Raw genomic sequence first — 15987 nt, 5'->3', positions numbered from 1 at the left:
ACCCCCTTCCTCACACACACGCATGCACACACACACAGGCACACACACACACACCCACACACACACACATGCGCGCGCACACACACCCACACACACACACACAGTATAAATTAAAAATGGATTCAGTAAAACGTGGCATGAAAGCCCTGAGTAGAGTGTGTTTTCAAAGGCTGCAGGAGTACACTGACTGAAAGGGGAAACACATTAATGGAAGCCTACAGAGCAGGGTTCTGGAGGAAGCAGCCCATCTAATTATCTTGACGCTAGGAGTCTCACAGGAGCAGCTCCGTTCTCGCTTGCTCAAGCCATGGCTTAGCTATAAATTCGCACCAAGGATCGGTCTTCAAGCAAACACACCAGCTTCTGGTTTGCCAAAACACAGAATGTGTCTCTGAATCAGGACCAAACAACAGGAAATGGGAGATGAGTAGTTCACTCATTCAGTCAGGCTGGTTTCAGAGGCAGAGCTTAGAGCAGGGAAGTTACACTTCTGGAGGGCTCAGTGTCCGCAGGGTTTTTGTGGTTTGTGGTTTCCTTTCAATCGGCTGTCAATTAAGCCCTCGAGAACATGGTATAGGCATTTTAATTTACCAATCAATGAAATTAATCTAATCAATAGTGCTGAACCACACTGATAACTGTGAATTCTGACATCTGTGGCTTAGATAATTCAATTGGCTTCTCTGGTGGGGTCGGGATCTGATGATCTTCTGACTGCCTCTGTCAGTCCCACTGGCCTGAGCAACCGAGTCGGATTTGGGCTACGAAACCCTGCCCAAACCCCAGGGGAAATGACCCACAACGGTTTCTGAACACACGAAAAGGATGGCGAGGATTAACTGGAGCCTTGCAGGTTCCCTGGAGTATCCGGAGGCCTGGCAGCTGTGACATGCCAGAGCATGTCCAAATGGAGCATCTTCACACGCGCACCTGACCCGTCCTTGCAGCTGCAGCGCGTGATGAAGACTGGTTACGGCTAGGTAACTGCTGTGTCCCCTCGCCAGCTGATCACTGATCCCCGCAGTGCACAGCTAACAGCTGTCCCTCATTGAAGGTGACGACCGCGGCGGTAAAACTACCAGCTGTCTTCATGTCCATGGAACCGAGAGAAATCAATCTTCTGTGTCTAATGTTTGTTTCCTTTTTACTAAACAGAACTGTTGTTCCTTATGATGCAGACATGTCTAGTGTAAGTGTTTTGAGAAGACAAAAACTGAATGTTTTGCTTTGGCCTAGTTGTACACAACATACATTAGGCCTGGATAGGACTATATGAAGTGAAAAGAAACAAACTTCCAGCGTGTTGATGAACAATCAAATGGTCTAATCATTATCTTTTTCATCAAAGCACTATATTCTTTATGAAAGTGCTGTGGGTGAGAAATGAAAGTTTGTTTAGCAAGTAATATCTCCTCTGGTGAGTGACAGCTACAGTGGGAAAGGGGATTAATGGTGTACTTGAAGCACACAGGAGGAGCTCATTGAGTCAAAGGAAACCTATGCTGATATTTCCTAGAAGGTAACTATTAAGCGCTTAGAAATGCTATCCATTTTCCTTCTGAACATTCTACTGAAGATTTTAAATTTATCAAAGACACAGATGGTGAAGAATAATCGTCAATGATGTCACAAAAGAAAACAAGCACTACACAAATGCACTGTGTGCACACCCCCCGTCTTCACAGGAGCTGCTCAGGACAGGGAGAGGTGTCACAAAAGCACATTCACATCTCAAAGGCGCAATAAACTCACCTCACCTCCCCCAACAAGGAAATCCATCATCCTTTTTCCAATGAATTCCCCACACACACACAAATATCCAGTGTTGTCCTGTAAATCAACTTCCTTTAGCGAAGTTTCCATGTAATAGATGAACACCTTTTACACAGCAACTGTTTAAATAACATTATGGGCCAGTTTCACAGACACAGATTAAGCCTAGTCCTAGACTAAATTCAATTTTGAATGTAGATTTCCCATACAAAACCCAATTTAGTCCAGGATTAAGCTTAATCTCTGTCTGTGAAACCCGCAATACGATATGTCGATGTGCCCGTCGAAAACGACAATGGACATTGTTAGAGTGTTGTTATGGTGTTATATCACACTTACACAGCCTTAATAGCAGGGGGGAGATGGGAGCGCAGCTCTGAGGGCGTTTGGTTCGGCCGAGGCCCAGCCAAACAGTAGCCTCTACGGCGGGGATCGTTAGGACCCATCGGGGCGTCCCAAAACACCGCAGCGGGCTATTGTGACGGCGGCTCTGGGAGCACAAAGGCGCGATAATGCTACCATTTCATACAGCGCGCTCCGCTCTCAGCGTTTTGTTAACCTTTTAACCAGAGCCATAACCACAGATTCTCCCCCCTCCTCCCAGCCCATGAATGGGGCATGTGTTTTGGGACTGCTTACAAAACCCTGGGGTGTTTCCATAGCAAAGAAAAGCAGTCATCGTGGGCTTGTTAAAAATGTGCCAAAATTTGCATTATGGTAATTACTTTAATGGATGAGGGCTAAATGAAATGACAATATAGCTGAGAGGGAATGAGAATAATATGAATGTTACTGATAAACCATGATGTATTACTTTTTCCTATTATTATTATTATTATTATTATTATTATTATTATTATTATTATTATTATTATTAAGCATTAAATGCAAAGCAGACTCATAGAGCATTTGCGATATAATTTGTGTACACACAGGGGATGTGTTTTCCTTGCAAAAGGGGTGCTTCTGTCTGTGAATAAAATCCATAAATAAAACCAATAGCCCTCAGCTGCAGCTGTGCTGTTAGTACCTTCACATTGGAAGACAATTCCACCTCCAACAATGGCAAGCAATCACAGCTGGTTCAGCGCATCTGATGCTCAAACAAACACAAAATACTGTAAGTAGGCTACACAGATGTAAACTGGTCAGAGTGCACTTAGTTTGTCTCAAGCTGAATGTATGTTATTTTACCAATTTTATCCATCCACGTGGGTAGACCTGGGTGTGTGTAAGTATGCACGTGTGCAGGTGTGCACGTGTGTATGCGTGTCTATATAAATTAGCTGTATGTGTGCATTTATGTGTAAGTGTGTATGTGTATAAGTGAATGTGTTTTTTTGTTTGTGTGTGTGTGTGTGTGTGTATGTGTGTGTGGACTACGTACTGCATGGTTCAATCTGAGACAGATGAAAACAAATCTCAGCTTTACTTTTCGAGAGCACACATATGCTTCCTGTGGAACTTCAGGCTACATCGCCAGAAAGACATGAAACATGAACGTGAAAAGAAGTATTTTTCTCCACCTTTTTCACTTTGATAAATATATTTTGGAATGTCATTTACAAGAAATGCTCCTGGTTTAACTAAAATAAAGACTTTCCGTGCACTGGCATTCCCTCCCCCGACATGCCCATTACTCTTTTAAGTTATGCCTGATGCATTTTACATTCTTGCCTGCTGCCTGGAAATGTGTTCTGGCTTCTTTCCATTTCGCTTTGGTTTACCTCATTGCATGTGTCCTCCATTTTGGGTCAAATACTGCTATTGCATGTGCGCAAATATTTTCACAGCACACTGACACTGCAATGTTGGAAAACGTTAGAGGCCAGTTTTCGCTGATGGAAAACATTAGAGTCAAGTCCAATTTTCGCTGTATAGATTCATTAATAATGTAAGAAGGGCAGCCTTTATATTGCCTTTGATAGCGCTGCTAATTGCAATTCAGTGTTAAATCCTACCTGAAAAAGCAAACAACTGAGTAATTGAGATTCAATGATTTGTGTTTTTGTGAGATGGCACAGTACGCATAGCTTCAGAATATCCGTTGCCATCAATTGTAATGATTCTGACAGTAGCCAAATAAATTAGTTCCAGGCAACACGCATGGATTTGTGTAGTTATCTCTCGAATATTTACACAGCATATTAGGTTCCTGTCCTGCCCATTTGTCTCAGAGGCTCCCTGCACTTTGTGGGTGATGATACAATCTCTCATTATAACTATAGTTATAATGAGTACTGCAAATAATTTGATAGAAAAAGAATACAATAATGTGATGGATATGATGTCAGCGGTTACAATGCAAATATGAACATTCGATACTGAAAACTAGCATGATTTATGGTATGGCAACATTCTTACCGGAAATAATTGCCAGTTCATTTTTACTGTACGTATTTCCTGTCAAGAGAGTTCAGTGAGTGTATTCTGTGTAAGATCAGATGTGGTGGGCCCTTACGGAAACATTTAACTCAGTACCTGTGCGCCTGACTTGCTTGTAATTCTCAACTTTGCCATAAACTCAGATTACCGCTTGGTGGCTTTAGGGCGTGATTCATCTTTCTCTTCATCAGCGTGGAGAGCGCATTTAACAGCGCTCCCATCTCCCCATTAAGCCGAAGGCGGTGTTGATTCAGGTTGTTTTTCTTCTGCGGGCTGTAAATTAAGACCGCCGTGTCACTTTAGCGTAGCGACTGTCGCGTAGCCTCGGGGACAGACGCGATCAGTGGCGGCAGGGAACGCGCTCCTACGACTCGATTAATATTCCTCCTGAAAGGCGGAGACGGGGAGAGGGATTTATAAGACGAGCTGACAAAGGTGGCCCCGCGAGGCTTCGACAGCCCCACGCGCGGGCCCGCAAAATATTTGCCCGCGGGTTATAAAAGCAAACTGTAAGCAGAGCAAGTGACAAATAATGCAAACTATTTCTGCTGACTTTGACAGCGACAGGGGGAAAAAAAAACAACTGAAATGCAGTTAAATGCAAGAGTACTGGGACAATGACACAATTTTTTCACTTGCTGAAGACAAAACTGAAGGCAAAATTCCTCAGAAACAAACAGGAACTGAAAATGGCTACCAGTACAGGCCTGGCAGAGCACCACCATGGAAAATACCCAGCGTCTGCTGATGTCTATGGGTCACAGACTGCAGGCATTCTTCAAATACAAAGCATTAGCAATCTAGTTCTAAATATAATGTACTATATATAATGACTTCATTTCAGATTATGTTAATTTGTCCAATTCATTTTGCTCCTCTGAACTGGGGGGTTATGTATAAAAAGGGATATAATTCCTACACGGATCACCCAATGTGGATGTAAAAACCTTCAAATTACAGCTGATAGCCTGCACTTCAACCTCATATTGTTTTATTTCAAATCAATTGTGGAGTAGAGAGGCAAAAAAAAAAAAAACTGCATCATTGTCCCAATATTTTTGCACTTAACTGTAAGCATTTCAATGCTTTGTGCTTAAAAAAAAAAAAAAGAGTCGCTAGTGGCCTGAAGAAACCGTGAGAGGGTGTCAGCGGTGGGCGGAGAGTGTGACATGTCATGACATCGTCGGCTCCTGTCAGTCAGCCAAACCGGGGGGAATCAGACAGGCAACGGCTCCAATATGACATAAACAACAACGAGCGCAAGCTGAAATCTGGGGTGTAATAAGTCCTTGTTAGCGTGACCTCCACTGATATAATAACAGAGCAACACAATTCCACTGATTGCATCTGCAAGCGCAAGCTACGCCTCACCTGGATAATAGCAATCTTTTAAAAATCACAAAGTTGAGAGTCCTCAAAATGGAAATTGTGTAATTTTCTCTGTTGTGACTAAAGAAATGATTAAATTTGCTGTTTACAAAAAAAGAAACAATGAAAAAAAGTAAGGACTTAATGTTCGATGCTTTGCTTTGGGTAAATTTTCCATTCTAATCAAAGAGAAACCCTGATAGCAATACTCCACCTGCAAAATGCATATGAATGCTTCTCTGGGTAGTTGCCTGGAGTTTGATGCTCTTTCTCATATGAAACATTCATTTCCCCACCACTTTGAAGTTCATCAGCTCGGTGAACTGCACTGCATGATAGAGTAAATAAGGTGTTGGATGCCCAGGCACCATTGCTGATGGTCCTTGCCTTTTCTCAAGTAGACAGGGACAGGATGGATGTGGCATTCACACCTGCCCGCGGGAGTGTGGGTCTGCACAACACCATCAGAAATGTCTTCCTTCAGATCTGTGGCCCACTCTCCTGCAGTAGAGATCTGAGAAAGTGGGGGCTGTCGGAGCTCAACAACCCCCCCCCAACACCTATTTAGAGCCCAGCACGGGGGCATCGGGGACCGAAGGCAGGCTCCTTGGGCCCGTCCACCCCTCCAACCGCAAACCAAGCGGCCTCCCCGCACCCCAAACAATCCTGCTTCTCATGCAGCCCAGGACCTTTGATGACTTAAAAGGGAGCCCTTGCCATTTGATTCAGAGATTCGTCAGAGAGGGGCTTTGAAGCTGGGGAGAGACTTGGGCAGCGGCCATTAAAGTTTTTTTTGGCTGGACGTCCCGTTCACTGCGTAGCTGGAGGCTCTCCGTGCCCCACGGTCCCCGACTCCCCTCCCCTGTCTCACCACAGCTGGCTCACGGGCCCTTTTTAAAAATTATTTCACCCGTTGCTGAACTAGCTTGAACAAATGCATGTCGCAAGCAATAAAGCACAAATATTCACACACAAGAGACCGGTAGCAGTGAAAGCTCACGAATTCCCATTGGATATGAGCACAATTTATAGGGAAATTTTTGGCCTGGGTATTGCTATCCATGAGAAAAATAAAATGCCTGTGTGTTTTTGACATATAGGACAAATATGGAGTCTGCACACTAGGGGGTTTATATTCGCAGTGCTGGGGAACTCAGCAATGCACGCTGCTATTGTGGACCACCTGTCTCTGCACAGAGGGAGCAGAACACATAACACTGCTCAACACTGTAACTAGTCACTGCCTGTTTAAAGCTGCAATACTAAGGTAGGGAGCAGCAATGGTTACCGTAAGGTAACACCTACAATTTACCATATTGCAACCATACTCTCATGGACAATAACATTTAATGATTGGCTGACTAACATCAAGTCAAATGCTGCAGAACGAAATTGATTAGCTGAACACAACGGCTGGTGTATTTATAAACTCAGCGAGGAACAAAGGAAAACCCCAAACATAGCAAAAAGAAGAGGAAAAAGCTGACTGACACGCAACAGCGCGGTGCAGCTGCGCCGCGGCTCTACCAAAGGCAGTTTCCACCGGTCATCCGTCGGAGAGTTACATAAGGCGGCCCGACGCCCTCTGTGTGGGAGCGGGTGCGGTGCCAGAGCCTCCGCGGTCTCGGACACGGGGTCGGCTGCCCCCGCCGCAGGTGAGGATCAGGTAGCCGGGAGGAGGCGGGGCCTGGGCGGCGGGCGGAGTGCGGAGCCAGGAGGACGGCGGGGCGCTGACGTGCAGGGGCGCTTCGGTAACGTCTGTATCGATATCAAAAGGCTGGAAAGAGGGAGCAGCGGGGCCAGCTGTGCCGGGCAGCAGCCTGCCAAGTCCTGAGCGGCGCGCTTTCCCCGCCTGCCAGCCGCCCGTCTAAGGCCGACAGATTAATGGGCACCAGATAAATCAGGTCTTACTTTTCTCTCGAAAACCAAATAAATCCAAAGTGACTTCCTGGGTGTCTGCCATGCCCCTTCCTCCCACCCCCCTCGCCTGAATCGGCTACGCTCTTGGTCGACACCTCATTTTCACCTCCGATGCTGCCTCCCCCCCCCCAACACCACATATTCAATCGCTTTCCCTCTGAATGTTATGCATTTACATTTTCAGTTGCCACGGGCAACATATGTATGCCTGGTAGTAAATAAACGACCACAGTGCGCCACAGTAATGCAATGGGGTGGACATACTATATGAAAACAAAGAGCCCTGTGTTTCTATTAATTGATGAGCTCGGGTGGATTTGTGTATACTTCTCCTTTGGAAGATCGTTTCGAATTTGGCAGCCCGCTCTGGAGCTGCTTTGATGGTCACATCTGGTCAGGATTAATAAAATATCAAAACAATGTAATTATTCCGCAATTGCTTCACCCCGGGGGCTATCGCGAGACAAAACCGCCGGCACCGCCAGTCGCCCTTTGGGCCGATAATTTGCCTGAATTGTTCCGCATGTACCCAGTTGAAGCTCGATGTGGGTTCCGCGGCACCATAATGAGCTTAGCTGTTAACGTTAAGTGGCTTTTGACTGTTCAACCACAGACAGAAGAGCTAAACTCCCTAATCCGGGTTAAAGAGGATATCACAGTTGTGCAGTGTATAACGAAGGCTCAAGATCTTCCCGGGTTTAAGCGGGCCTTGCTCATCGGGGACCCATTACTCAATCTTCCTCTGAAGCGGAGCTGACAAGGGCAGCGATGCTCTCGTGTACTTGGGGATAATGCCAGCTGGGGTGGTGGGGTTGCAGTAGGGGGGTGGAGGGGGGGGTGGGGGTGCTCCAAGCTGACAGGCGTCAGATGGTCTGGTATTCACACTGGAGCTGCTCCGCTTTTTTCTCTCCACCTCTCTCTTTCTCTCTCTTTCTCTCTCTCTCTCTCTCTCCGAGGACCTGACAAATTAGCAGCACTGTCAATGCATTGTAACCTGAATGGTTGGGGGGGGGCATGTCTCAGTAAAAAAAGCTCCGCCCATGCTCAAAACAAGACCTGCCTGAGTCTGTGACCCCCCCGGCTGTGCTGTCCGGTACGTCAATGCCCCCTCTGTGGAACACCGACCTCTAACGATCCCTGCTTCTCCTTGCTTACGGTGCAGGGGACACTCAGACATGGTGGAATGGAAGAATCCCCTGGACACCTGATAATGACTCCGCCTCAGTGTCACAGCCCTGCGGACGACGTGCGGACGAGCAGGTCGAGCCTTCCACGGTCGCGTCCGCTCGCCGAGACGAGAGAACGGCGACCGCCATACGGCAACGGCGTCCTGTAATTGGTTTCGGACGGAGGGCCGGCTCTAGTATTTTCCTACAGCCATTCAGTCGAGAACAATGTGGCGAGCGATGACGGCATAACAGCCCTTGCCTGAAGACCGCATTCGTTGCGGGAGCCCGGTGATCTTCCACTGCCGCCGAGGGCGGGCGGAGAAGCGCTCATTTTCAGCGAGGCTTAAAGCGGGGCCACCGCAGTCGTATTCCAGCAAGGTCCTCAAAAAAAAGGACCGTTATCAGGCCCTCCGATGCACGGCCACAACACCTCGCACTGAGCCATTTACCACCCAATGCATGAAACAGCAGGTGGCTTTCATGGTTAACCACATATAGAAGCAATTAAATGTGGCGGCCTGTGTCGGAGGGGCCCGGCAGACCCCCCGCTCCACAGTCAGGTGGAGTAATTACCTCTCCAGACGGCCTTCGATCCGCTCCCTCACGCGTCTGTAACACACTCCATTTACATTTTTTTTTTTTTTTAGCCAAGGCTATGTATCTTACATCGCCATGTAAAATTGACTGCTGCTAAGTCATTACGGTTTAATTCAACTAAGTTTCCTGGCTGTCACCATTAATAAAGCCCTGCAATCTTCTAGCACAGAGCTGCTATTAGATTACTGACCTGCAAGGCAGTGTTATCCCAAGAGAGTAAAAAAAAAAAAAAAAAAATCGTAACGTGAAAAAGAAGAGTGTTTATTCTGATACTGTGATTCTTTTCTCTACGTCTGTCACCCTCTCATCTACTGAAGAACTGGCTGAGGAGATCGTACTCGGAGTTTGCTGAGGTTGTGAATCCAATTGACACCTAATCTCACTTTCAGAGCACTTACCTACCAGAATTTCACAAAAGTCCTCAATAAAATTGTATCAGTCTCAAAAACATCTCCGTACATACTTCTCCACAGACAAAATCCAGACCAATCCAAGCCCACCTACAGCAAACACACTGGTTGCCACAGCTTAGATTGCTAAACTGTTCATTGCAGTGCAAACAGCATAATACGCAGTGCAGGGCAGAAGACCACATATCAACCGTCCCCTGCTGTGGCGTACATTCTGGGGACAGATTTATGACAGAGGCATGTCCCTGAGATAATGAGGCACATAGATGTGGGCGGTGAGGTCGTTCCTGGTCTAGGTTAAAAGCCTGGGGTATCCTGTGGAGCATCCAACCCGAGCTGCTGAAAGAACACTGGATCTAAGGAGAAGGGAGATGCATCTCCCCCCACCAGCAATGGCAGCTTAACAAACCTGGTGGTCATACTGTAGTTACAAATAACCTTCTGCTGTGAAATAAAATGTGGTATATGTCTGATTGCCTATCAAAAAAAGCTTACCAGAAAACTTCTACATGGAACCCCAGAGCTCTGCTGGATAAACCAAGCAAATCAATGGCCATTACCAGGTTGATTTCAGAACGCTTGAGATGTCCAACCAGACACTTTCCTCTTGTTTCATTCTCTCATAGACCAAATTCAGGAGACTTAACTGAAAAGCCACAGTGAGTACTGCCCCTGCAAAGGAAGCCACGGTAACCAGCTTCTATTGCCCCCAACAGGGCATCCCGCATTCTTTGTGCAGTACTGATCCCAGCAGGAGGAAACATGGTCCCTACAATGCCCAGGTGAGCAGGTAACCAGGCAAATCATTAAAAAAAAAAAAAAAAAACTTCCACCAGATTGAGAGAGCCAACATGGTGAACCAAGGTTTGTTCAGGAGGCTATGAGCTCATGGCTTGGCAGGGCATGCAGTAAGTAACCAGAAATGCCGGGAGGGGGTGGTGGGGTTAGAATGGCCTGTTCCAGGTCTCATCCATAAACACGGGCAGGAGGCAATGCGAAACCGGGCCTGGACCCCCTCCGCTGCTGGTCCTAAGACTGAGGGATCCCTGCCATTTTCTTTTGAGCAGCAAGAGCAGCGAGCGGAAGGCTCAGCGAGCAGCACCGGCCAGAGCACCGCGCAAAGGGAAAAGCACTCCCTGTACCCTCGTAGCGCCGCCGCCCACTAAATCAAAAAGACAAACCGTTAACTTCCATTCCATTTCCTGGCCCGAGCGATTCGCGGGCAGGTTGAAGTTAATGGCGGGTGTCGATGTTTTCCAATGGGACCGGCGTGCTGGAAACAATGCAAAAAGGAACTCAATACGGTATTCAGGGTCAGACCGTGTGTTTTACCAAACTGAACTTTAATTTGGCATTCACATAATGCCATAATCCAGGCAGCAGCGCCTGCTTGCAGCCAGAGGGTCAAGTGTATTTACGTCTGAGTGAAACACTCAGCAGATACTTAGCCACACCGAGTGTTTTTCTTCCCACCGGGGAGCTCTTTTTACTGCACTTGCTTGCTTTTTGGGGGTTCTGGCCAGGTTTTCGCCCAATTTTCCTCCTGTTTCTCTGTTAAGTGTCTTTGTGACAGTTCTCTCTAAAAAGCCAATAAAATTGATTTGATTTGAAACTTTGCACTGCACTATCACTAAGGATGTGAAGTCTCCAATTATTTATTCCTCTTCTTCTCCCCAAATTTGAAAGTACATTTAATTGTAACTGTGTATATTTCACTGCTCTTCGCTGAAACCTGCAACATCGATTCAGGAGACTGCTCTGAAGCACAAAATATCAGCTGCTGCCTTTTGTCACACCGCAGTTCGCTTGTTGCGCTTGCACAGATGTGGGTCGGAGGAAGACACTTTGAGTAGATCAACATATGAACTTACAGGTGCCAGATCGACCATTGGGGATCTATGGTATGCAATCAGATGCTACTAACTTCTCGTTCAGGCTAACTGAACCCTTCCCTGGGCAATGCTAGTACAGATTGTGTGTCACCCTCTGAGGCCACTGGTCACAGTTTGCAGTGCCACGTTCTAGATTTGATACCAGATCACGGGACCAATCCATGCACTAGAACAGCACCTCAACAGGTTGATCCACCCAACAGTCCCAGACTTCAACAATCTTAATAAAGACTGCAGCATAAAGACCTAAAACAAAACTGATATTACCCTGTTGGGGTAGACCATATGATAATTTTTAATTCTTTGCCGATGATAAATATATTGTGAGCCTGTATTTTTATCGTTTTTTTGAGTGTAAAAACCACAACAGTAACAGAGAGACTGTCATAGTCATTATATAAGGGTGCAGGAATGTCAGGCAGGAGACAGCAATAGCTAGCGTAAAGGTATGGTGATGCAGGTCTTGTTGATTTGATCCTCTATGGATAACCGCCATGACGCGATTCTGAAATATTTCATTCTCATTTCAAGGTCAATTATCTTCTAAGACGCAGTTATCATATCTAAGACGTCATTTCTTTGATGGAAATCTTGTTTGTAGCGTAAACAAACCTTTAAATTGTATCCAACTGCGTTATGCGTTAACTAGCTGAACCGGTCACACGATAGCACACATCCCACAGCAAGAGACACGCCGAATTTCTGCTAATTCATGTCTCTCCTCCCGCAGATGTCAATAGCACTCACGCAGGATGCGATTTATGAGCGCGGGGCCTTTCGCCAAAAGCTATTCATGCTTGCGGGAGGAGTGCGATCGCATGTCTTAATAATTAAAATGTGTTTTTAACAATGCAGATGGTGATATGTCACATATGGTGATATAAATCTGCTTGGGTCCCTGCTCTTAATGCCTCCCGGGGGGGGGCGTGGCTGCGGTCTGCCGGCGATGCCATCGCTCCGTGGGAGAGACACGCCCGGAAAGGCCCGGGACCGGCGTTTTCGCCGCGGCGGTGAAGGCGAAACGGGGGCACACATTCGCTGCGGGCTCAGACGCGCTGACGCGCTGACACCTGTTTGAGAAGCGTGCGCGGTCGTTAGCGGCGGCGCCGCGTAGCTCCGGGCTCCTCTGTGGGGAGGGTTTTAATGGGGCTCGTTCCGCCGCAAGAAATCAGCCTCACGCCGGCGGTGCCCAGCGAGAGGCGCGGCGACGCTCCCCGCGGACCTCATAATTTAACCGCGCCGCAATAAAAGGCATTTTCAAAATGCACTTTAAAAAGCACTTTCCAGCCGCCCGGAAATTTCACCGGCGATCCATCCGATTTATAAAAAACGACTGTAAAAGGCATTACGATAATTAATACATGATAGGTAGACTCGTGGCTTCAAGCTCACAAAATGGGAGTCAGTGAAAATTCAATCGATGTTGCGGGGAGGGAGAGGCTGGCACAAGTGGCTCATAGAAAGATTTCCTGAAGTCCCCAATGGTCAATTGTCAGAAAAGAGAAAAAGGACGGCAGCCTGAAAAAGAACTGTACGCGATAGCTACAGTACCGTAACGCAATAGCGATTTCAAGTAGGCGTAAATCTGTGGATCTGATCCACATTTTAGGGCATGACAAAATGTTTAGGGCATTACAAAACTCCCTGTATTCCTCTGAACCCGGATCCCATCGCTATGCTGGTACCTCCCTCCCTGACTGGGCGACGGCCTCTCTTGTGGGTTCCCAGGGCAGCGAGGGAGATTGGGTTCACCCACGGCGCTGGCTGACTGCAGCGCTGCGGGTGGCCTGGAGGGCGCTCGCAGCGACCCCGGTCCCCCGGTCCCCCGGTCCCCCGGCTCCCCTTGCGCGAGTGTGCCGCAGGGCCACGTTTCGCACCGCTCCTCTTAATGAAGCTCGTTAGCAGGCGCTGCCGTTCCCGCGCACCAGGTCAGGAACCATTAATAACGGCGCTCTGGCTTTGTTCAACATTCGTCCCCTGACTTACAAATAAATGTAAGCGTTCTTCCTGTGAGTTCAGAAATCCCCAGCGTTAACTCTTCAAACTGTCGGAGGAAAAGCGTACAATAATTCTACGTATGCCTATGTCAAATTTGATGGCAAATGCTAAATTGGGTTCAGGCCAATGAGTACACTATTGCAATTATATAAAGGCAATTTTGTGCTTGCTGTTCTGTTTGCATAAATGGTGCATCAGTGGAAACTGGTCAAGTCTGCAGCCCAAATTACACACAGGCCAGAGCATTATGTGGAAATAAATGACAGATTTGCCTGCAGTGAGTTTATTTGCAAAGCCTCATTTCAACAGCATAGCACCACCGAGCACTTGTGTTTTTTTCATTTTCCATGTGTGCAACAAAATGGAGCTGAAAATGTAACCCTTCTGTGTCCTCTGGTGTTCACTTCTATATTGAGAGTTAATTATAGGCCCTTCTTCCTTTCAATTGTCTTAATTGCAAGATAACACTATTGAATTTCACTAAAATAATTACGCCAAAGGACGATGACCTTTGTGGGAACAATAGCATCATCAACACCATCAGTAAAATACCAGGGTGCAGACTTGAATGCAACCCACAGAACTGCAGTAATAACTTACTTGAGAGGAGCACTTCTTTGCTTGGTCTTTTCTGTAGCCTGTGAAACAAAGAGAAGCACACTCATTCACTTGAGTTAAAGATACCAGCTACAAAGGACAAAGGATTCACTACCAGACATAAGCAGACTAAACAAGCAGATTAATCCTGAAAAAATACAAAGGGAAATGATTATATTATTTTATTAATAAATAAAAACAGAAACACAATCTCTATATCTCTTTATCTCTCTCTCTCTCTCACACACACACACACACACATACAGGCACACACAAGCACACACACACAGTGTGTTTGTTGGCTCATACAGTTCATTTTAAATTGTGTCTGGAAAGTGCAATTGCACTTCTGTGTCACTGCAATCCTACAACCTGTTTTAGTCAGGCACTTACAGCATGCCAAAACATTCGCCTGGAACCCATCTTAAAAAATAGATTGCATCGCTTATTTAGTACATTTCCAGAAAGCACCCCCCACTAAAATAACACATCAATTACTCTGTGTTTGCAAAGAGACTCGTAATTATCACTTCGGTGTATGCTGCTTCGGGTCCCTAGTCAGAAATCAAGAACTGTAATTTTAAAAGAAGAAGAAGAACTGTTTTAAACGTGTTTTCTTTCACGCTGCATTTCAGATATAACCGTCAGGAATCTAGTCAGTAACCTTAAAATGTGACTCAGAGAACATATCGAGAAATGTTAACACCTTTTTTGTATGTAAAAGTGAAGTTGCGACAGACACATACAGAACCTCCTATAAAAAAAGTGCACAGCGGTGAACCCTGTGGCCTTAAGGAACCTGTCCCACCCTAAGCACCGTGGCCTGGCCCTGGTGCACATCCTTGCCCATTGTTCTGTGTACAGTGCATTTATCATTCATGAAGGGAGCCAGTGATCTTCACAGTATATTAGATGAAACAACTCGGATCATCTGTCAACGGCACTCTTATTGCTGTTTCCCTCTCTGCAGGGATTTCGGCTCCTTCGATCTTTCTTGAATTCTCATGTTGCTAGGCAACGCGGCTAGGGGGCATGGCTGCCAGAGTGGCTTGTATACTCCACCAAACTGTTTAACGGCGGGAGGTTCTCTCGCTGTTGAGACAGATTTTTTTTGAGTCGGTGTTCGAGGTCACGGTCGTTGGAAATGTTGTCACTGAGGCACGAGCGAGAGCCAAATGTGTCTGGCACGCCAAACGCACAAAAAAGCACACAGCAATCATTGAGTCAAAATGAGAAACTGAAAGACCCCGTTCACCTCAGTCACTGAGCTTCAGTTTAAAATCACTGGAGATGCAAAAATGCACACTGGATTTCAGCATGATGTTAACCGAAAGTAACGTTTCTTTCAATTGAAGATATTTGCTGTCGTTCTATTAACTCATGGAATATATTTTCTGAACCCATGAATATTAAAAACCTATGTGCCATTCAGGTTTCTATCTGCCAGTGCATTATTCAATGTCATGTCTATTACATGCCCTGCATATGATATTTGTATTTTGCAGTTGTAATTGCCTGTCTATACACTTGACTGAGTGTGTCAAGAATGTACTAGCATATTACAAGAGCAACAGTACCAACCACAGCAAGGACATCCAGAATAGGCAGTATCGAAGAAAATAAGCACAAAGCTAAAATACAAAACTGACAATAGCAATTACACATACATAACATACAGACAGCAACGAATAAATACCCTTATAGGCCTTCGTCCATCACACTACTATGCACACAGTACCTAATAATGAGCTACATGTGCACATTTAGCCTATACTCATATGGTGCCATACAGAAACCAATATAAGCAACATTAGCACACAGCAAGGGTGTGTGTGAATCCATTATGCTTAATGACTGCTAGAGTTATCTCACAATATA

At 46.1% G+C, this 15987-nt stretch overlaps 1 protein-coding gene across 4 annotated transcripts in view; it reads right to left on the bottom strand.

Annotated features, from left to right (window-relative positions):
* The window catches only part of LOC135263031 (AF4/FMR2 family member 2-like), a 166841-nt gene that overhangs the window by 29592 nt on the left and 121262 nt on the right, over positions 1 to 15987 (bottom strand). For all 4 annotated transcript variants that reach the window (XM_064350577.1, XM_064350578.1, XM_064350579.1 and 1 more), the window contains one exon: positions 14113 to 14150. In XM_064350577.1, the coding sequence (XP_064206647.1) occupies positions 14113 to 14150 (38 nt within the window). The remainder of the gene's footprint in view (positions 1 to 14112; positions 14151 to 15987) is intronic.

This window comes from Anguilla rostrata, chromosome 9, assembly GCF_018555375.3.
Source record: "Anguilla rostrata isolate EN2019 chromosome 9, ASM1855537v3, whole genome shotgun sequence".
NCBI lineage: Eukaryota > Metazoa > Chordata > Actinopteri > Anguilliformes > Anguillidae > Anguilla > Anguilla rostrata.
Note: the sequence above shows the minus strand (reverse complement) of the source record. Positions and strands in the feature narration are given on the sequence as shown.